We start from the raw sequence: 24,232 nt of genomic DNA on the forward strand, positions 1-24,232 counted from the left end.
ACTGAGGATGTTATTGGGCATGGTATGGTGTCTTAAAATATATAGTTATTTCTGGGTGCCCAAGTGGCACAAGCGTTCACCCTATCATCCAGAGATCGCGAGTTCATGACCAGCCATCCATGGCTGGGAGTCCATGAGAGCAGAACTGCCCATGCTCTCTGGGTGGGAGGAATGGAATACTCCCTCTCTCTGTCTAGCCGGTCATGGGTATCTGTGAGCTCGTTTTTGCAGAAGAGGGTAGATAGCGCTTTCCTCCAAGTGTGTTGCTCTGTCCTGTGACACAGCATGAGCAGCAGTTCGAAAAGGTGCAGTTGACTGGCTTCATATGTCTCGTGTCAACCTTCACCCACAGTTCTTGGTCATTGTATGATAGGGGAGAGCGGGTTAGCGGGTGGGAATTGGCCAAATTAGGGAAAAAAATAGGGGTGGGGGGGATGACGACTAGTTATTCCCAAAACACTGCTTCCATAAGAAACAACTCCACTTTGTTGGCTTAAATACATTACTGAAAGCACAACCCTGGTCCTGGAGTGCCCCCCTGTCCTGCACGTTTGAGTGTTTGCTGCTTTAACACATCCAGTTCAACTCAGGAACAGCTGTTAACTGGCTGATTAGTTAAGTCTGGTGTGTTGGGAGCAGTTAAATCAGGGGTCGAAATTAAGCATGTACCGATGGACATGGGCGAGTCATTCTCATACTCGGGCAACAATAAAATGATCACTAGTTGTCCGTCGGACAGCTGTGTTTGAATGTCTATTTTACCAAGAAAAATTAAGTTGTTGTGATTCCTAACAGAAACAGAACGAAAACTTTATTTTTCCCGTCTTCTCTTTCGTTTGTCCTTGACTTTGGTTCGTTGCGGTAGTTGACGCTTCCATTCGCGAGATGGCGCTACATGATATTACGATTATTCACACGAGGCGCCACTGTCCCGTTGGCTAGAACGAACGAAGCGTCTTTTTGGACTGATTTTTAATCCTGATTTGATCAGTTACACTTGACCATGATGACATGATGTTTTCTGACTGTTTAACATGTTTAATAGAAGATACTAGTAGTTATACCTAGTTGTTTTACTGTTCATCATGATGAAATAAACACCAAACATATGAGTGTTATAACTTTATTTCTATCGATCAGTAATCAAACAATGGCAAAACAAGTTGAAATATTTTATTGCGTACTCTATAATATACATCCAGATTGCTTTTTATGCAAATTATTTACCCAGTCAACCTGCAAAAAAGTAGGGCAACTGATACATGCATGCGGGCAAGTACATTTTTGGGGTTGGTTGCCCTGAGGGCAAGTACATTCAAAGTTAATTTCGACCCCTGTTAAATACTAAAATGTACAAGACCGGAGATACTCCATGACCAGAATTGGGAACCTGAAACTTAAAGGAAAAGGCAACTTTTGTACAAAATCACCACAAATGGATAGATAAATATATAAAGTAATCGATCATGGAATTTATAGAGAAAGAACAGACCGCATAACAGTATCTTTTAACTTTTAATAATATGGGCTTGCGCTGAGCTCAGCGAAGATGCGTTCCGCCATATTGATCTACTGCGTGACGTCATGCGGCCCACCACTGAAAAGAACTCTTCAGTGCTTCATGGTAATAAGGTAAAAAACCAGTACAATCGCTTCTTCAAAGTTTCACCAAATGGTTTTATTTATGCAACTTAAAGCTCATAATACTGTAGAACTTTGGTTGAGTAAAAACACGGAGCAAAAACATGGCTGAATCCTGAATGACTCCTATTTGGAGTTATCCTACCAAGCCTACTGCGCATGCGTGAAGCGGCTCGGCTCGGTTTTCCCTTTCGGGCGCTCTCGTTTTCTGTTAGAATTTGGTAAAGAAAAAAATAAATAAATATTATTTACCAGCTTACCGGGTCCATGAACATAAATCTGACAGCTGACAAGGTCGGGATATAAACGAATCGAATACAAGCCACCCGCCGGGACTCCTAATCACAGTGATCTGCTTGTAAACACTGTCTTCATGGGCCCAGTGACGTCACAGATCAGAGGGAGGCGCATTAACGAAAGATTCTGATTGGTTTATAGTTGCCCACAATCTCAAAATGGCTGCCTCCTCCAACTTCGGCTCCTCTGTGTCAATTCATGATTTCAAAGCTAAAAATATTTTTTCATGTTCGATATATAATGGAAATAATTAACGGAATTGATTACGTATATGTTTTTCACCTGGTTTTGTACAAAAGTTGCCTTTTCCTTTAATGGATTGTCGATATGTATTATGCAGGCTGCATTAAGAAAATAGAATGGTATAGTTTTTTATTTACACGTTTTGTTGCTCGCAAGATAAAATACTTCTTACAAATGACTTGATTTATAAAGGAATGTCATTTCCACTTGCTGCTTGGAAAAGTATTGAACTAATAAGTTTGTTGCATTGCATCTGGCACAGCCTCTCTTCAAACATGTTTGGCTTGTCACAGCTGCAAGGTTGAAGCTCCAGCCAAATCCCATCCTTTCATATATCACTTCTGACCAATCACTGAGGATTTACCTTTCCGACCTTCTGAAAGTTTTGGAAGCCTGTTTGGAAAGAACCATAAACTATCCTTTAAGGACTGATATATTAAATGCATGTTTATTGTCTGGGTAGAAGGAAATGTTTTGTAATTCTTTTTTTTTTTTTATGTCTAGACGTTTGTCCATAACGAGCCTAAATTCTGCTTGACGTAAATACATTTGAGGGGGGGGAAAATGTCCTTTATGAAAGGGGATGTTGGAAAAGCTCAGCCATTTCGGTATAAGCGCTAATCATGGATATTTTTGTTTCAATTCCTGCACTGGCTGTGGTAAGAGAGGACAATACTCCTTTGCAAGCCAGTGACAAGATCAATGGCCTCGTACTCGGTTTCCTCAGTTAGGTCTCATGTTGCACTTCAGGCAAGGCGGAGGATTTGTGACAGCAAGTGGCTTTTATTAAATGACTGTCATTAGAAAGGCCCATTAAAGCCAGTGCAGGTGAGCAGCATTAACGGGAACACAGGTGAGTGTGTGTGTGTGTGTGTGTTGAGGCCCCCTGCAGGGCTTCTGACTGGGTTGTGTGACTGTGGCCTGTAACAGGAAGCCGTAATCAGGCCAGGCCTTCAGAGTGTGCCGGGCTGCTCTCTCACACACAACCAGGACAGGCAAGGTGACTTCTGAGTTCACTTAGACACGAGCCCCCTTCTGCCTTTCCACAAGCACACACACATAGACGCATCAGCTCTGGGTTGTTTGTTCTTTATCTGTAAGACCTGGACTCTAGCATTCTCTTCTCTTTATTATACAGTCAGTCCCACCAGTTACACCTTCATTACTCCTCTCTGCCTGCCAAGAGCAAAAAGCTCTCATACTGAGATCCACACTCTCTTTTTTTTTTTTTAAAGCTTTCCTCTGTTTTAATAGTTCAACACTGTCTGTTCACAGGCCCAGTGCCAGTGCTGGAGTCTTAGTCAAACCCCAGCGCATAACCAACTACTTGTAGTAGATATATTTGTGTGGGTGACGAGCATTACTCCGAACCATCCAGGCTCCAGCAATAATCTCAAATCTACCTCACTGAATGTAAAAACGGTCCATTGGCAGACAAAAGCAATAGCTCTTCTGTATTCACCATTTTGTTGTGTGCTGTATTGTGCACATTGTACTCTGCACGGAGGCATGTCCTTGTCTCGTTCACTGCAAGTTGTTCTAGCCAAACCTGCTGCCCCTGTCTGAGTCTGGCAGGTTAAAAAACAGCAGAAAGTTGCCGTGAACGTGTCAAAGTGGCAAAGTGTTTTATACCCATTCCTCGGCTAATGTGCTGGGAGAGAAATCACTCCCACTGCTCTGGCTGCTACATTAAGCTCACTGTCTTAGGGCCATGTCCCCCAGGCAAGGAGACTCGAAAATGATTCCAGTGGTGAGATCACTGTTGTGTATTATCTAACTGATTAATAACTTTAATGAAAGATTTGAGTTTTGATTTTTGACTTTCCCTTTAGCGGTGAAGTTCGGGCGCATGTCAAAGAAGCAGCGGGACAGCCTGTACGCTGAAGTGCAAAAGCACCGTCTCCAGCAGCAGCAGAGGGAGCAGCAGCAGCAGCCAGGTGAGGCTGAGCCGCTCACGCCCACCTACGGGCTCTCAGCAAACGGCCTCACCGAGCTTCACGATGAGCTGAGCGGCTACATGGACGGCCACACAGCTGACGGCACCAAGCCTGACTCAGGCGTCAGCAGCTTCTACCTGGACATCCAGCCCTCGCCCGACCAGTCCGGCCTGGACATCAACGGCATCAAGCCCGAGCCCATCTGTGACTTTACGCCAGCCTCAGGCTTCTTCCCATACTGCTCCTTCAGCAACGGCGAGACCTCCCCCACCGTCTCCATGGCCGAACTAGGTGAGCACAGCTGAAGTGCTGGATGGATGGAAATATATGATATGGAGAAAACAGGAAAGATTTGAGAGAGCTACGCAGTATAGGAAGAGATAGGGAAAAGCTAAAGACATGTTGTAGGGAGGAGATGTAAGAGAGACATTGGATATATACACACTAGACAATATGTGATTGGAGCTGGGGTGATGGGGCACTGGGGGGTTTAGAGATGGGGAAGAACTCAACCGTGGGGCAAATGACATAAAGGTGGCTTAAAATAGCAGAAGGTTGGAGACTCATCTCCGAGACTCATTAAAAGTGCCTCTTTTTTTGTAATTAGTTTCCATTAATTAGGGCCAATCAGGATCCAGCAGGGCACGAGCCAAGGGAAATAATTTTTTTTAGGTTTCCCATGTGCTCTGGGACTCCTTATAACAGATGTGTTTTCAACATGATTGGATTTTTATACTTGTGTTTTTTTTCCCTCTCCTTTATGCTCTTTTTTTTTTTTTTTTACTGAAAGCAAATGTGACCTTTGTTTCTGTGGGTAATGTGTATATACTCTACTCTGCTTATATCACATGGTAGACACACAGTTATCCTACTACTCCACGATGAGCTTCCTGCTGGCGACAGCAGAGGAAAATGTCAACAAACTTCTAAATCAAATTTAACAGCTCTACTTCAATCATGACATTTAGCCATCTGAAAGTAGCCTCTTGTTATTGGTGAACTGGAACTCATGCAGTATGTCTTAGACAGGTAGAGCAAAGTATGTGTGTGTGTTTTGGTGCATGTCTGAGTCTTTGACGCTGTCCTGTCTGTTGTCTGTTGCAGAGCATCTGGCCCAGAATATCTCCAAGTCCCACATGGAGACGTGTCAGTATCTGAGAGAAGAGCTGCAGCAGATGACCTGGCAGGCCTTCCTGCAGGAGGAAATGGAGAGCTACCAGAACAAGGTAGCACTCTCCCACACACACTACCACCACAATCGCCTGCATCTCTGCAGAAAATTTCATATCCGAGTGTTTCTGTTGCACAGTAGGCTGCACAAGTCTGAGCCCACTGTCAACAACAGGGCTCATTTATCAAGCTGGATATGAAAGAAATTATTTGTAAATCATTCACAGGAGCATTTACAAAAGAAACGTGATCTTCATGAAAATCCCATTAGTTTGAAAAAGCATTTGTAACCTCAAATATTTGTCAAGAGCTCCGGAGTTTTGTCAATTTAAGTATAAAGAGACACTAATATAAACATTGACTCATAGGCTTCAAAACGTATAATAGGAGTTGATTTATTACAGGTTTAGTTCAAATATTCTATTTTGAGTAACATTTTGTATTTATTCACACTAGTTTTTTTGCTTATATTCTATATTTGTCTGCTTGCTGCATACAGTATTTATGCTGCAGTATGCAGTCTGTCTAAACGGCACATCACTATATTTCAACTGTGGCATCGGCCACCCTTGCAGTCAGTTGTAAATCAGATTTTATGAACATTGTAACTGCCACTGAGGAGTGAAATCTTGTTAGATTAGTATCTTCAGTGCAAACGCGTGTTTTTACTAATCTGAGAGTCCGTAAAATACGTGCACATTACATTTACTCACCCATTACAAGAAAGCACAACTAAGCCGTACTCTAAAAACAGCACCAGGTTTTGTAACGCTTGCATGGTTTTGCGCGTATCCAGTATGGTTTTATATAGTTTTTAACAGACCACGCAGTACAGATTTCCTAAAAATATCCATAGCTGCACTACGTGGATAGTCCAAACTGGTACTAAATTGGAACTGCATATTATTTAACATCAAGCACCAGTTAAACCTTCATCTCACCATAGTCTCTTTAAACTGGTATAGAAATGGAGTCAAGTGGAATCTCAGAAAATGTATTCTGAAATGTACATTTTCATGTCTTTGAAGAAAACGAAAACGAAGTCAGAGCACAGATTATGTTTCTAACACGGCTAATCAAACGAACTCTCCTTGCCTCAAGCCTTTCTGATTTTATAAAAACGGATATTTCCATCTGAAAATGGTGTATGTGCAAAAGGATCCCACACATCTCCAAATTTCGATAAGAGCAGAATCGACTGGAGGTCATTTACCTAAGTGTTCATGTGAGAAGTCTGGGGTTTAATACCATTAAACAGACTGTGCTTTTAGGAGATATTGATATTTTTTTCAGCATGTTTTTTTTTCCTGTTCCACCAGCCCAGAGAAGTCATGTGGCAGTTGTGTGCCATTAAAATCACCGAGGCCATCCAGTACGTGGTGGAGTTTGCCAAGCGTATCGATGGCTTCATGGAGCTCTGCCAGAATGATCAGATTGTGCTACTCAAAGCAGGTAGTGTGTGTGTGTGTGTGTGTGTGTGTGTGTGTGTGTGTGTGTACACACACATTACAGTGATATGGTGGTTAGAATTCATATTTGTGACAAGATGTTATGGGCTTCACATTGTATTTATTTAGTCCAAAGATGAATTCTGAAGTATTTTAAAGTTGTTCATGATCTTTAGCTCTCTCGACCCTGTGAACCCAACTGACTCACACTGCGTCCAAATTCACTTCCCCAGTTCTTGGTTTAATTGCTCACGAAGTATTCGTCGCAGCGAGGTGTATCGCATATCACATAAAAAGGCACGACTTGATCTTTCAAGTGATGCTAGTTACTTGTCTACACAATGAAATCTTAGCAAGAAAAATGATTTTGAATTTACATCAAATGTAATCACACTTCCAGTCTGAATATAGCTCTGCATCCCTCTCCACACTCATTACTCTTGCTTGAATTACTCATGAACTCGTTATTGCAGAGGTGTGCAACATGCATTACAAGAAAGAGCCAAACCGGAGCTTTCTAATGATGCTAGTCAAATTTGTACAGTAAAAAATACATACCGAATTAATCATGTTATGAAACAGATCGAACTTCTGCAAAGTAATATCTTTATTAATTTCTTCACCCATTTTCATACTGCTGCTTCTCGGCTGAATACAACCCCGATTCCAAAAAAGTTGGGACAAAGTACAAATTGTAAATAAAAATGGAATGCAATAATTTACAAATCTCAAAAACTGATATTGTATTCACAATAGAACATAGACAACATATCAAATGTCGAAAGTGAGACATTTTGAAATTTCATGCCAAATATTGGCTCATTTGAAATTTCATGACAGCAACACATCTCAAAAAAGTTGGGACAGGGGCAATAAGAGGCTGGAAAAGTTAAAGGTACAAAAAAGGAACAGCTGGAGGACCAAATTGCAACTCATTAGGTCAATTGGCAATAGGTCATTAACATGACTGGGTATAAAAAGAGCATCTTGGCGTGACAGCGGCTCTCAGAAGTAAAGATGGGAAGAGGATCACCAATCCCCCTAATTCTGCGCCGACAAATAGTGGAGCAATATCAGAAAGGAGTTCGACAGTGTAAAATTGCAAAGAGTTTGAACATCATCATCTACAGTGCATAATATCATCAAAAGATTCAGAGAATCTGGAAGAATCTCTGTGCGTAAGGGTCAAGGCCGGAAAACCATACTGGGTGCCCGTGATCTTCAGGCCCTTAGACGGCACTGCATCACATACAGGCGTGCTTCTGTATTGGAAATCACAAAATGGGCTCAGGAATATTTCCAGAGAACATTATCTGTGAACACAATTCACCGTGCCATCCGCTGTTGCCAGCTAAAACTCTATAGTTCAAAGAAGAAGCCGTATCTAAACATGATCCAGAAGCGCAGACGTCTTCTCTGGGCCAAGGCTCATTTAAAATGGACTGTGGCAAAGTGGAAAACTGTTCTGTGGTCAGACGAATCAAAATTTGAAGTTCTTTATGGAAATCAGGGACACCGTGTCATTCGGACTAAAGAGGAGAAGGACGACCCAAGTTGTTATCAGTGCTCAGTTCAGAAGCCTGCATCTCTGATGGTATGGGGTTGCATTAGTGCGTGTGGCATGGGCAGCTTACACATCTGTAAAGACACCATCAATGCTGAAAGGTATATCCAGGTTCTAGAGCAACATATGCTCCCATCCAGACGACGTCTCTTTCAGGGAAGACCTTGCATTTTCCAACATGACAATGCCAAACCACATACTGCATCAATTACAGCATCATGGCTGCGTAGAAGAAGGGTCCGGGTACTGAACTGGCCAGCCTGCAGTCCAGATCTTTCACCCATAGAAAACATTTGGCACATCATAAAACGGAAGATACGACAAAAAAGACCTAAGACAGTTGAGCAACTAGAATCCTACATTAGACAAGAATGGGTTAACATTCCTATTCCTAAACTTGAGCAACTTGACTCCTCAGTCCCCAGACGTTTACAGACTGTTGTAAAGAGAAAAGGGGATGTCTCACAGTGGTAAACATGGCCTTGTCCCAACTTTTTTGAGCTGTGTTGTTGTCATGAAATTTAAAATCACCTAATTTTTCTCTTTAAATGATACATTTTCTCAGTTTAAACATTTGATATGTCATCTATGTTCTATTCTGAATAAAATATGGAATTTTGAAACTTCCACATCATTGCATTCCGTTTTTATTTACAATTTGTACTTTGTCCCAACTTTTTTGGAATCGGGGTTGTAAGTCACAAAGTCCGTATCACTTTACAGCACATCACATATCAGAATAAACAGCAGATGATTTCCGCCCTTTCCGATGATTCTAGACGTTTCTCTCTGTGACAAAATGGTGTTAAGTAATCCAGCTTTGAACTCGCAGCAAAGAAAACAATGACCTTTTTTCTGTTAGCCACTAAGCACATACTTTTGCAGATTAAGTCATAGAGTTTTCCACCATCATGGTTCTGATATTGTCAGATTCCAGACAATCTCCTCTACATAATTATGAAACAATATCTCTGCTGCCAGCATTTTATGGTCAGATACCTATAAAAACAACAATTTAATTGCATTTTTTTTTCCTTGATAGAAAGGTTTGTATAAAAATGTGCATGTATTATCATAACAAAAGGTGAAAGTTCTTGATCGCCTAGACTATTCTAAAAAGAATGAACAGATACACTGTGTAGGGTTAGCCCTTGTAATGAACAAGATAAGAGCGTAAAAGTTAAAGGTAGTGAAATTACCCTGAAAATAGCCTAGGGTTCCTAAGGTTAATTCATTAAACATATTAATTTGTGATATTAGTGAGTTTATTAGAGAGCAGTTTGTATTGAGACTGCTGCCTGCATTCATACTTTAATCCATTACTTTTATTGCATGCTGTGTTATTGTATGCATTTTATTCATGACAAGTTTAATTTATTTATGTAATCTAATGCGTTAAAAGATCATTGCTAAAAGAATGTTTCTGTGAAGCAGTTTGTTGTCTGCATTTGAATGACTTGATGCTCATTAATGCACAGTGTGAAAGAAAAGCCTGATTTCTGTTAAGGTCAAGTGCAATATATTATATTTAGAGATGGTGCTTCTTCTTTTCTGATACAGATACTGAAACCTCGAGTACCTGCCAGTGCCACAAACACAGCCATCAGCTGCTGTTTTCATTGAAAACTACTTAACTTTAAAATGTTGGAGTTTTTCTTAAGTAACTGAAGCACTGCACATCAAAAATCACTTGCATTATAACTATAATAAAGTATAGCACAAGAAAAAACAATCAGGTCTCTTGGAAGAAATTTCCAGTTCCAAAAATACATTTCTTTTCCAAATCCAGTTCCAATTTTTGGTATTTGTTGCAAAATTCAATATCCTATGTGGTTTTTTTTTTTTTTCCTCCGATATCTGAGCCCCGTTTTTTGCGGATATCTGCTCAGTGCTGATGCTGGGTATCGGATCAGCGCCATCTTTAATTCTTTGTTGCTGAATATTTGTTAGAATTGTTCCAATTTCAGTATGAAGCAAAACAGTTGTAATTACCATTCATTCATCTTCACATACAGGTCAACCTATACGGAATGTCCATATTTTATACGGATTTGATTCAATAAACGTAGTATACGGGCGTACAAATAAAGTTATACGGATTCTTTTAAAAAAACTTCAATATTTATTTAGAGCTATAATCAATTCCCATGATGATAAAAGAGCGCATAACATTTACAAACGTACTGTACACCACAGAAAGCACTGACAGCCAGTAAAGAGTCTTATGAAATCGCGCGTTATCTTGTGGTAGCGAGACTTCGTTCCACTTTTGATCATGCGCACACCGCATTGCGAGAATCCCGCCAACCGGGAAGTAACATTTTGTTTGATTTCCACCTGAGCGACTTTCACTAGCGACTGAAAAGATTCTGAATGGGCACTCCGGCAAGATCAACACAGACACTTGCTGTGACATGCAGCCTAGTGAGGTATTGGTGCAGACTGCTAAAAAAGCTGTCATGGAGTACAATTCAGAACATTAGAGTGACACTTTGTGTTTTTGTCAAACATTGGAGCTTTGTATTCATTCTGAAGGCTTACTGTTATTAATACTGAATAAAAAGTAACTTGGATATATCATTGTTAATTATCATTCAAATTTTAGGTAAATTATTTTAATTTGCATCTTATACGGATTTTATAAGGGAAATACGGATTTTGGAGGTTGGTTATACAGGTTTGATTGACCAAAGGTTGACATGTATGTCTTCAGTAAGTGCTTTATCGTAGTCAGTGGATCCGGAGCTTATCCTGGGAGCACTGAGGATATAATGGGAATATACTTATATACACACACACACACACACACACACACACAAAAGTCCATCAAAGGGCACCGTTCATAAACACACACACTCATTAATTAATTAGGGCGAATTTAACATGGCCAGTCCACATACATCTGTGAAGTTGGGAGGAAATTGGAGAACTTGAAGGAAACCCATGCAGACACAGGGAGAACATGAGAACAGACAGTGAACCAAAGCTCAGGACCATGGAGCTGTGAGGCAGGAACACTTCTCGCTGTGTCACTGAGCTGCCTATGATTGCCATTTTAACGCTTACTGTTTATCCCTAGACATAGCACTGAACTAATTAGGAACTGAAGCTCAATTAAAGATAATCTTCCTCAGTTTGTGAGTTTCCTCTTTAAATCAAAGGCCTAACTGCTCTGTCATAGACCCAGAAAAACCCCTGAAGCTCTGTCCTCCCTCCGTGTCTGAGTTTATAATTTGTGCTGTTGTAGTCAGTAATAAAAATGACAAACTAACTGAGATCCCTCAGCTGAAGTGACATCCTAAAGCAGTGGCATCTCACTATAGCTTTGTAATGGCTTCCATTAATGTGCGTTTATCTACTAATCCACTCTTCAGTGGAATTACATCTCCCACTCAGAACAACAATATGACACACCACCTGACTCTCTCTCTCTCTCTCTGACACACACACACAGAATGCAAATATGCAAAGAACATATATACAATGGGAGATTACCATGAACATGGAGGATTTCTCAGTCTCTCCGTATATTTGTAGATCCAGATAAAACAATCAAAATGTCACATTTATTGTGGCTCAAACTTCTAAACATAATCACTGTAAAAGCCAGAATTTAATGCCACAAACACTGCCTTTATTGGTTCTTTATGCTGGTGTTTATTGTCTATCTCTAGGCTCTTTGGAGGTGGTGTTTGTCAGAATGTGTCGTGCCTTTGACCCTCAAAACAACACAGTGTATTTCGACGGAAAGTATGCCGGCCCTGATGTGTTTAAATCATTAGGTAAGTGGATATGCATCTCATGTTTTGTGTTGTAGGAAGGAAAGCTTCCCACACACCCTCCCAAGCTGTGTGTGTGTGTGTGTGTGTGTGTCATTCTGTGTCTTCTCTTGTTTTGTTTTGTTTTGTTTTTTCTCCCAATCAGACCTTACAACGAATTAGCGAAAATGAATTGAGACTCTACAATTTAATTTGCATAACTGACAACTCATACGAAGCTTCTATCAACACACGCACACGCGTGCGCGCGCACACACTGATGTAGACTGCTAATAAATCAGTCCCTGCTGTTAACGTAGTGCAGTCTCACTTTTCCTGCTGAAGTACACTACGTTAAACTATAGCTCAACCTTCTGCATATTTCTTGTGTATCTGGGGGAGAAACATATGGAAAATTGAGTGCCTGCTTTGAGAGTTTTTATCAACCCTACAAACCATACAGTCACAATCCAAGCAGTGCATTTCTCTAGTGTAAGCAAATAACATTTATGTTTGAATGCCATGGCATTAGTAAAATCCCTCCACTGTATTTCCTTATGCACATCCAAAGCCTTTTCAGGCAGAAAGCTGTCCAAATGCCAGAGTGAATACAAATGTGAGCGGGGAGAGCGTGAGGGAAAAAGAAGCAAGGGGCTTGTGTGTGTGTGTGTGTTTGTCTGTTTATATTAAGCAATCTCAGTGTGTGCATTTGTGTGGGTGTCCTTAGTGATATAGCAACAATAAAGTCTTATTCAGTGTATTTGCGTATGGACAACAAACCAGCCTCTGTCCTCCATGCTTCCATGCTCTGGAGAATACATCACATGGGAAAGAGAGAGAGAGAGAGAGAGAGAGAGAGACTCAGAACCTCTCTGGCCATTGAGTTTATTAAAAGTCCTGTAGCACTGATCAAGGTTGCATAACAGCACTCGGCTGCCTGAGGATGATTAGTAGGTAAAGGGGAGAACAGGGTACAAAGTAATATGGACAATTCACTTACTCTGTTCTTGTTAAATACTTGTGTGTATATTGAGGCTGATAGAGTGACCTTCATTCTCATCTCATCTCATTATCTCTAGCCGCTTTATCCTGTTCTACAGGGTCGCAGGCGAGCTGGAGCCTATCCCAGCTGACTACGGGCGAAAGGCGGGGTACACCCTGGACAAGTCGCCAGGTCATCACAGGGCTGGCACATAGACACAGACAACCATTCACACTCACATTCACACCTACGCTCAATTTAGAGTCACCAGTTAACCTAACCTGCATGTCTTTGGACTGTGGGGGAAACCGGAGCACCCGGAGGAAACCCACGCGGACACGGGGAGAACATGCAAACTCCACACAGAAAGGCCCTCGCCGGCCACGAGGCTCGAACCCAGGACCTTCTTGCTGTGAGGCGACAGCGCTAACCACTACACCACCGTGCCGCCCGTGACCTTCATTATTGAAATATTATTTCAGTTTTTATATGTATTTAAGTCTTTAAAGGTCCCATGGCATACATTTTTCAATTATTTTATATTATTCCCAGAGATGCTTTTGTAAAGTTTGCGTTTTTTAATTGGGGGGGGGAAACAAGCCGCTTTGGTTCTTTTTCGCATGGTATAAAAACCCCTTAGGATAAAACTGGCTGATTCCGGGGGTTTGCCTTTAAATTTAAAAACATACACTACCGTTCAAAAGTTTGGGGTCACTTTGAAATGTCCTTATTTTTGAAAGAAAAGCACTGTTCTTTTCAATGAAGATCACTTTAAACTAATCAGAAATCCACTCTATACATTGCTAATGTGGTAAATGACTATTCTAGCTGCTGGTTTTTGGTGCAATATCTCCATAGAGGCCCATTTCCAGCAACTCTCACTCCAGTGTTCTAATGGTACAATGTGTTTGCTCATTGCCTCAGAAGGCTAATGGATGATTAGAAAACCCTTGTACAATCATGTTAGCACAGCTGAAAACAGTTGAGCTCTTTAGAGAAGCTATAAAACTGACCTTCCTTTGAGCAGATTGACTTTCTGGAGCATCACATTTGTGGGGTCGATTAAATGCTCAAAATGGCCAGAAAAATGTCTTGACTAGATTTTCTGTTCATTTTACAACTTATGGTAGGAAATAAAAGTGTGACTTTTCATGGAAAACACAAAATTGTCTGGGGGACCCCACAACTTTTGAATGGTAGTGTAAATTGACTCACTGTGACAGAGTTGGATGTTGGCTAGTCAGAGCGAAGCTATCTCACGAACTGGCTGAGTTCAAAATTGCACCATGCTGCCTAGACAAGTGCACTACAAAGAGAATGTTATAATGGCGTGTACACCCGGTGTAGTGCATTCGTATAAATGCGGTTTGGAATTTGGCTAAAAGGCTAAAGCTAAAAACTAAAGTATAAAAGCTGTGCTGGTAAAAAGCTGCAGTCCATCAAAATGTAATAATTCTCAATTTATTGATATGGGCCATTTTAATTTAATTTTACTTTTACAGGTCTAATAAGGTCGTTGTGACATAGAAAGGGGAACCAAATCTCCATGGCTTGTTGAAGCACATGCTTTCTGATCTTGGCAGCCCAAAAGAAGCTGACTAGGTTGTCTTATTTCAGAGTTTGTTGGTTTATAAGCACTCCAGATACTCAAATGTACACGCACAAGAACTAAAAAAAAAGTGAGTTTTTCATGGCAGGTCCTCTTTAAAATCCCGTGTTCTACTTTTAATCATCTAATAAGTCTATTGAAAACATGCAACTCTTCTATTGACCAAATGATTCTTGTTGAAGGAAAATGGATCTGAATAATCCTTTCCGACACCCACACAAGATTCAGCTTAATTGCGTGTTGTCAGGGCTGAAATACAGTACCGGTCAAAAGTTTGAACACCCCTACTCATTCATAGGTATTTTGACTATTTTCTACGTTGTAGAACAATACTGAAGACATCAAAATGATGAAATAAGATGTGGAATTATGTGGTCAACAAAGCAAAATGTTTCATATTTTAGATTCTTCAAAGTAGCCACTGTTTACCTTGATGACGCTTTGTACGTACACTGTTGGCATTATCTTACCCAGCTTCATGAGGTCGTCACCTGGAATGCTTTTCAATTAACAGGTGCCTCGTCAAAAGTTAATTAGCGTAATTTCTTGCCTTCTTAATGTGTTTGAGAGCAAATAATAATACAATAAATAGCCCTATGGTGGCACGGTGGTGTAGTGGTTAGCGCTGTCACCTCACAGCAAGAAGGTCCGGGTTCGATCCCCGTGGCCGGTGAGGGCCTTTCTGTGTGGAGTTTGCATGTTCTCCCCGTGTCCGCGTGGGTTTCCTCCGGGTGCTCCGGTTTCCCCCACAGTCCAAAGACATGCAGGTTAGGTTAACTGGTGACTCTAAATTGACCGTAGGTGTGAATGGTTGTCTGTGTCTATGCGTCAGCCCTGTGATGACCTGGCGACTTGTCCAGGGTGTACCCCGCCTTTCGCCCGTAGTCAGCTGGGATAGGCTCCAGCTTGTCCGCGACCCTGTAGAACAGGATAAAGCGGCTAGAGATAATGAGATGAGATGAGATGAGAAATAGCCCTATTCCACAACTGTAGTAATCCATATTATGTCAAGAACCGCTCAACTAAGTAAAGAGAAACGACATCAATCATTACTTAGATATTGAAGTATTCCTGTGATGAAGTTAAAGATTTTATCCAGATCTAGTTAAGAATTGGCAACAGGAAGCATTACACTAGCTGAATGTATACAAATAAATGTTAAAGGTAAAATATGATATTACCTCACTGGTATATTATATAAAACATGGGCTGGTTGCATTCAAATATAGAATTACAATTAGAATACAATTTTGGGGGAATGTGTTTATACTTTCATGCTGCCAAGGATCAGTAGTATGCTTGGCACCTTTGCCTGCATCAGTCTTAACCCCCACATCCCCTCTCTCTCTCTCTCTCTCTCTCTCTCTCTCTCTCTCTCTCTCTCTGTGGCAGGTTGTGATGACTTGATCAGCTCCATCTTTGAGTTTGGGAAAAACTTGTGTTCTATGCACCTGTCTGAGGACGAGCTCGCCCTGTTCTCAGCGTTTGTGTTGATGTCTGCAGGTAGGAGCAGAGCTCACAGCTGCTACAGAGTTCTAAAGCACTCGCACACTGCTCTGTACATCAAGCTGCATACACGTCCTTGCACGTACATGTTCACACTCGTACACAATGGTATTTGTTATATCAGATATTATATCAGATATTTGTTCTATATAATATAACCTAAACCAGCTTGTGTTTCATTGTTAAATGCAATAGAAATTCAGTGGGTGATACTCTGTTTTACATACAGTGACTTCTTCATTATGTCTCATACAGAAAGTAAAGTTTGTGTATGCACACACTGAACTAAATTTCAGTCATTTACTTTAATATGCATAGTTATTCAAAAGTGTAGAAACACCCATGGAGGAGTATTAAAACGATCAGCACCGGAGAGCTCAATGTTAAACCTGTTCCTAATATTGTTCTGTTCTTTGTTGTGGTGTGGTCAGACCGCTCTTGGCTCCAGGAGAAAGTGAAGGTGGAGAAGCTACAGCAGAAGATCCAGTTGGCCCTTCAACATGTCCTGCAGAAGAATCACAGAGAGGATGGCATACTAACGAAGGTAATGCATATAAACAGTTTTTTTTTTTTTTCACATACGTGTGGTGAGCCTTCATCTTTACATATAAAGAGGATGGCTCTCTCACAAAGGTTGTGTGTGTACACGCACCCATGGACCACATGATAAGACAAAGCTCACGATTACAATTCAGATATTAATGCACAAAGCTGGTAGATACACGTTTTTAGTGGAGCTCCTCACACCTGCTTTGCACACGTGGAGCAGAGCCCCATACGTAACAGAAATGCATTGGCCTGATTTTTGATGGCTTTGACCGTATGACGAATGTGTACCACCACAGGGAACCCGACCATAACTGCAAGGCAACGTATCTTATGAACACTTGACCACCAAACAACGAAATTTGTATCTTTATTTACATAAGAAAGATGGATTTAATCCAGTGCTTATTGTTAATTTGCTTTTTAAAAATAATGTGGGATTATTTACAAACACGTTTTACAGAAAATATTCATGAAACTTTCATATAAAACTAGTTAAAACAGTTTTATTAGTTCACTAACTTGTTGGACAATTGACAGTTTCTGCCATGTAAGGGTGATGGACGGATGTAAGTGCAGGAACAGTTTTATTGAAAGCACGCTAGCAAACAGATCCAAAACGTAGACAAAGGCAGTCTCGAAAAACAGGCAGTGGTCAAGTGAGGCACAGACACGATATCAGAGGTAACACAAGACTCACAGTCCAAAAACACAAACAGGGTCAAAACCAGAAAAGTGATACAAAATACAAGGCTTTCATAAAGTCTGTGTGTTGGTGAGAGTCCTTATATGTATGCACTGTGATTGAGCTCTAATCAGGAACAGGTGCATGGTAATTAGTCCTAATGGCGTGCACACGCTTTACAGTCTGCAGCTACGCACTCCAAACGCCAACGTGCGTGGACATGACAGATGTAACCCGACAACTGTCTGACATCAAGTTTGATATTGGATCGTAACTATATAGTAATGATGTAAAGTGTAAGTGCTGGTGTCCTGCTGTCCACCAGGCACCCAGCAGAGTCACACCATAATAAATGTTGTGGTATTGTTTCTGCTGCATGGCATACGGTGTCAAAGAAAGGAATAAATATGTATTCGTAACTGTGATGCGCATCTCATTGTTGGTACCACTGTCACAAGACAGTGCAGCAATTTATTGACGTGAAATACACACACACACAGGGTTAGTCAAAATTATGTTAATACTTAAAAGGTAGAAACCATTTATTCACAAAACATACATCATATGTGCAAGATGATTTACAGGACGGTCTCAACCTGTTCACCATCATGTTCAACCAGCGAGCAACGGTACCATTTAAAGAATAATAAAAATAAGAATAATAAAAACAATCCATTAGTGTTAAAATAATTTTTACTAACCCTGTGTATGTGTGTGTGTGTATATATATATATATATATATATATATATATATATATATATATATATATATATATATATATACACACACAATACCGTTCAAAAGTTTGGGGTCACTTTGAAATGTCCTTATTTTTGAAAGAAAAGCACTGTTCTTTTCAATGAAGATCACTTTAAACTAATCAGAAATCCACTCTATACATTGCTAATGTGGTAAATGACTATTCTAGCTGCTGGTTTTTGGTGCAATATCTCCATAGGTGTATAGAGGCCCATTTCCAGCAACTCTCACTCCAGTGTTCTAATGGTACAATGTGTTTGCTCATTGCCTCAGAAGGCTAATGGATGATTAGAAAACCCTTGTACAATCATGTTAGCACAGCTGAAAACAGTTGAGCTCTTTAGAGAAGCTATAAAACTGACCTTCCTTTGAGCAGATTGAGGCCCTGTCCACACGGCAACGGATTCAGGTGACTCCGATACAATTGCTTATCGTTTAGGCCTGGCGTCCACACGGCACCGGCGTTTTGGGTGCACAAAACGCAATCTTTTTGAGAACGGGTTCCAGAGTGGAAAGATCTGGCAACGTTGCCGTTGTGAAGTTGTCTGGATGAGTAGAACGAATTTGTTTACGATGACGTCACAACCACATGACTGTGAGTGCTTCACGCCGGGTAGAAGTGTAACGAATATCACCAGGATATCACCAGGAAAAAGCCTTACAGAGCACTAGTGAGAGTGAAACACGAGCTTGGATATTATTATTATTATTATTATTATGTTCAGTGTTAGTTCACAGTAGTAATGCAAGAAGCAGAATAGTGACAGTAATAGTGAAGCAAAAACATGCAATTGTACAAACACTGCAGCTCTACAGCAAAATATTCATTTATGAAATGGTCTGATTCTTAACACCAGTAGTGCCAATGATCTTCTCATTGCGATGCGATGCGAGTTGTCAACAAATCCTATAACTTGGTTCATGAAACGCGCTTACAAAATATTTTCACTGTGAATATTTATTGTGTAATGGTGCAAAGTGAGAGAGAGAGAGAGAGAGAGAGACTCTGCCCTTAGGGCAGAGTCAATCCCGCCAGCAAAAATAGGGAAAAAAAGGAGCAATCTCACCTCTTCAGATGATGGTTTAAGTCCGACAATACATTCCTCAAAAAGGGCGTAGAGGAGCAAACTAATCCATCAACGTGTAATAGTGTAGCATTCAATTTATTACGGACCATTAAAGACGCCGCCTTCCGCGTAGAATCATACGTCATCCTCGCCGCCATATTGGATAGGTCAAAGAGGAGAATAAAGATTCATGTGCTGCCTTTAACTGTACCAACAGGTTTACCGTCCAAACGAGATCACATGGGATTACCTTTCACAGGTGAGAAACAACGAATTAATCCATCAACGTGTAGCATTCAGTTTATTCCGGACCATTGAAGACGCCGCCTTCCGCGTAGAATCATACGTCATCCTCGCCGCCATATTGGAAAGGTCAAAGCGGAGAATAAAGATTAGCTGCGTTTAACTGTACCAACAGGTTTGCCGTCCAAACGAGATCACATGGGATTACCTTTCACAGGTGAGACTGGAAAAATACTTTTCATTGTATTTGGTCATTATAATGTAATTTTACGAACAGATTTTCCTGACTTTGTGGCTAATATGAAGTCTCGCGCATAATAGTTTATGCGCATGCGTCCTTACTTCTTCTATTGTTCTGGTGTCTCCGAAGGGACCGTCTTACAGCGCCCCTAGAGGTGTGGCATGTGTATTGCATCGTTTTCAGCAAGCGTTGCGTTGCCATATGGACCTGATATTTTACTGATTGTTGCCCATTTGGACGCGATATATTTTTAAATAACATCTCGTTGCCGTTGTCGTGTGGATGTAGCCCAAGTTTCTGGAGCATCACATTTGTGGGGTCGATTAAATGCTCAAAATGGCCAGAAAAATGTCTTGACTAGATTTTCTATTCATTTTACAACTTATGGTGGGAAATAAAAGTGGGACTTTTCATGGAAAACACAAAATTGTCTGGGTGACCCCAAACTTTTGAACGGTAGTGTGTGTGTATGTTTGTGTGTATATATATATATATATATATATATATATATATATATATATATATATATATATATATATACATACACTTGTGTATGGTCACATTTGTGTGTGTGTGGTCAGTTGCAAGTTAGGTGCAATGTAAAGAAATACACTGCAGCGATGCCAACATCTATCATCATAGTGTTTATGATTTTTGACTCCTTGCTAAGGCGATACGATATAATAACGCGATAAAGTTCACCCAGCAGAAAAGCTAATGGTCTAAAGGGAGAAAATGTGCATTTATTTTGGTAGTTGTTACTTTTCACTTTGCCAGCATTATCTAGATGAACTTTGACCTGTGAGTACTCTGTACACATGACTATCTGTCCATTTCTGTATCAGTAGGCAAATAAAATGAAGGACAAATAAAAAGGAACGATGTACTGACCATCGCCATTTAATATTTTCTCTCAGTATGTAGGTAGTCATTTTTGTTTTATTTTTGTTTTCGTTAATATGTTGAGTGTTTTGGGTTCCTGTTTGAGGACAATGTGTGTCTTTTATTGTCTATAATGAAGTAAAGACCAAATGTTGTACGGTACCGATGCTCAGATTTACAAATATTTCCAAAAAAGTGAGCTGATCAACAGTAAGTTTCTTTCACTATAGTCATAGACAGTTTATGTGGACATGGAGCAGATACCCATGTCATGTTTGCAATAAGTGTGTAACGGAACCTTATACACTCAACCAGTTGCTTATAAATACAAACACTTTTGCAGATTGCAACTAAATATCAGTTCAAACGCACATTTTGTCATTTATGCTATTAGCATGATTGAGGCGTCTCGTCTGCAGACATGCATCAGCGATTCTTGTAGTAAAACTCCCCTCTCTCTCTCTCACTCATTAACTGTTAGCATTTTATTGTAAGCGATGTTGGCATCTCTGCACTTATCCATATTTGTTCTAAGACTTCTTGAGCAGTGGAGTGAAAAATATATTTTTCTTTCTTTCTAGTTGAGTGAAGAAAAGTATTTTATGGTTGAATTTATTAAAACAGTAGCTAATGTGCATAAAAGAGGAAGGCCATCTGCGCTGTGCCATGTGTGGGTGAAGAGTTGCTGTAACCCTGCAGCAAGTGAAAGAGAAGAGACTGGGGTGACCCTCCTCTTCCTCTCCTCTTCATCTTTGAACTTCCCTACTGAATCCCAATAACAGACCTGTCTATGGTCCCCCCCCTCTCTCTTTCTCTCTCTCCCTCTCTCTGCAGTTAATATGCAAAGTGTCGACCCTGCGAGCGCTGTGCAGCAGGCATACAGAGAAGCTGACCGCTTTCAAAGCAATATACCCGGACATTGTGCGTACCCACTTCCCGCCCTTATACAAGGAGCTCTTTGGATCAGACTTTGAGCAGTCCATGCCTGTGGACGGGTAGCGGCCCCTTCGTCTGCCCGGCTCTGTGGGGCCACAAACACCGTGGGGAATGTCAAGCATGAATCTGAGACACTTTACCAGTGCCCTGCACCTACACACATACACAACGCAGACACATACACAGAACAGGACAGCTAAGCTGCTGCACACACTTTCCTTTTTTGTTGTTGTTGTTGTTGTTCTTGTTGTTGTTGATTTCCTTCGGGAGGGGGGGGGGGGGTACAGCAAGATGACTTTTATTTGGAGGGTTTGATTTTTGTGAGGTTTATCCCCTCCTTTTTTGACACAAGTGGGATTGGGAGGGCCCCGGGGAACGGATGAGGAGTTGAAGATGCTTGTTTTCTCTCTCTCTCTGTCTCTGTCTCTATCTTTCTGGCTTAACCTGAAGCACTCATGCATACGACTCCAGAATGGTCCCATGATGATTTCAAATTATCACCAGAAAAAAACACGTTTCCTACAAGACATCCTTTTGAATCAAACCTTTCAATTGAAGGCAACCATTTGGATTCTTCTGGAAAATATGCAGTTTGGTATAATTTTTGTATAAAAAAAAATTATACTAATAATAAATCAGTGAGTCATTACTTATTACACCCTCCAAGTTCAGATACTAACATTACCAAAAAATAAAAGGAATTGTGACCAGTGCAGGAGGCATGTGCTGGGTTTAGCTACCTCTCAACTCTTTCTGTCTTTTGCTGAGAAGCTGCTGCTCAGAATGTAAACCAGCAGTAAAAGAGGAGAGCCAGATGAAGAGAGAGAGGGTGATGAAAGGGGGAGAGAGAAGGAGAGAAAGAGAAACGAGCACGGGGTACGTGGAACGGAGCCGTCTGCATGGGGTGACGCGAAACTGACGCCTTTCTAAGGACAATCGTTTAAAAAAAAGAGAAGAAAGAAGAAAAAATAAGTAGAATTCTGGTAATTCTAGTTTTTAAAAAAAAAATGCAATTACTTTTAGCTGTTGAGCACTTCGTCCACCGTGGTTGCTTAGTGAGATCATATAAGGCCATCTGCTATTAAATCCTTTTTCTGGACAGATGCTGGCAGTTTAACTGAGCACACCGCCACAACGCAAGGGTCCATTCCACCTGTTTTCTAATGTGCTACAGGGTATACGGTCATAAGTACTTACTATACAGAAAAGAAAAGTAATGTTTATAGAATCTATTTTAAATAACATGTATGATATTAGTAGCTAGATTATTCTTAATTGTCAAAATTGATAAGGCACTTTTATTTGCACCTTTCTTTAATTTAAGACTTGTATATTTACCTAGTGATGTGTTGCATGTGCAAACAAATACAAGCGAAAAACCACCGACTCTCAGAGGCTACATGTTGGAAGCTCCTACAGGTGTGTGTGCGTGTGTGTGTATGTGAGTGTGAATGACAGCAAGTGTGTAAGGATAAGATCAATGCTGGGTAAAGGCTGACCGAGAGGTGTATAGAATTGCACCGGGGTTTTCGGGCTCAGATCTGTTCTAATGCTTTACAGACTGAAGTGTGGGTTAAAGCTGAACCTGATCCTACTACAGCAGCATGTTCTACAACACTGCCAATCCACGTCTCACCTTGTCTGAAACCGGTGTTATGATATATGATATGATATGTTGGCAATCTTGATTTCTTCTTAGGCGTAATGCCCATTTTCAGCACAAATGTAAAGCACAATAGTTAAATAATTTCCATTAAACTGTGTGGAAAGCAGGCGCTGGGATTTAGAATAACAAATCTTCGTCACGTAGTGCAAGTTAGGAGCTAGTCAATGGTTCCATCTAGTGGTGAAGATCCCACAACACTGCTCAGTATCTGCACATATGGCTTGAGAATTCATGTATTAATGCTCCAGCATGCAGATACTTTCTTGTTTAATTAAACCCAGGCTGCTTTTTAAAGAACAGCGATTTGAGTTGGACTGAGACTTTCATCCTCAGCCTCTCTGTAACAGCCTTTGCCCAGCTGTACTGGTAGTAAGGAGACAGTTAAAGAATCAGTGAAATATTCAAAGCCTTGTCTGGTAGTAAAACTTCTATTTTTCTAAGATGTACAGTGCATAAGCTGATGAACGAAGGAGAGGGAGAGAAAGAAAGTGAGATTATAAAGCACTTATTCCTGCAATAATTCGATTTTTGTGTCTTTACATTTTGTCGGAAACAATAGTAGTATTAGTGCTTTTTTTTTTTTTCCCCCTCTCCCCCCCGGAATGTGTAATTGTTGTGTCTAGTTGTTGAGTCTAAGCCCTTCAAGCGTGCCATAGAAGTTTCTCCTAATGTTAAGTCCACGGAACATTCCAGTTAAATTATAACGTGACTGATAAAACACATACATGATACAGAGACACCACACTGATGGATAACCCATGAACAAACATTTCTGCGAGTCATTAGTAATTCTGTAATCACTTATTCCCTCACACACACACACACACACCTTCTCATTATGCTCCTTGTACAAAATATGATGTATTTTCCTCAGGGAAGAGTTGTACTTCTAACTCTGTTTGACTCAGTTAATGTTCATTTTTATCTGATGATTGGTCCTGCCCTCCTGTATCTACATTCTCGATATATACCATACTTATGTTACCAGGGTCTGCATGACTCATTAACTGACATTACAGCATAATGCACTAAAATTAGACCTGACATTTAT

General features: G+C 40.6%; 1 protein-coding gene across 2 annotated transcripts in view; it reads left to right on the forward strand.

Annotated features, from left to right (window-relative positions):
* Window positions 1-21,792, forward strand: part of roraa (RAR-related orphan receptor A, paralog a) — a 448,163-nt gene extending 426,371 nt beyond the window's left edge. The window contains exons 5-11 of one of the 2 annotated variants that reach the window (XM_060914866.1): window positions 4,014-4,409; window positions 5,223-5,344; window positions 6,608-6,740; window positions 11,975-12,082; window positions 16,042-16,152; window positions 16,587-16,699; window positions 21,414-21,792. In XM_060914866.1, the coding sequence (XP_060770849.1) occupies window positions 4,014-4,409; window positions 5,223-5,344; window positions 6,608-6,740; window positions 11,975-12,082; window positions 16,042-16,152; window positions 16,587-16,699; window positions 21,414-21,578 (1,148 nt within the window). In that variant the 3' untranslated portion in view covers window positions 21,579-21,792. The remainder of the gene's footprint in view (window positions 1-4,013; window positions 4,410-5,222; window positions 5,345-6,607; window positions 6,741-11,974; window positions 12,083-16,041; window positions 16,153-16,586; window positions 16,700-21,413) is intronic. The other variant, XM_060914867.1, reaches the window with a different exon arrangement.
* Window positions 21,793-24,232: the final 2,440 nt, after the last annotated feature.

This window comes from Neoarius graeffei, chromosome 2 (assembly GCF_027579695.1).
Source record: "Neoarius graeffei isolate fNeoGra1 chromosome 2, fNeoGra1.pri, whole genome shotgun sequence".
NCBI lineage: Eukaryota > Metazoa > Chordata > Actinopteri > Siluriformes > Ariidae > Neoarius > Neoarius graeffei.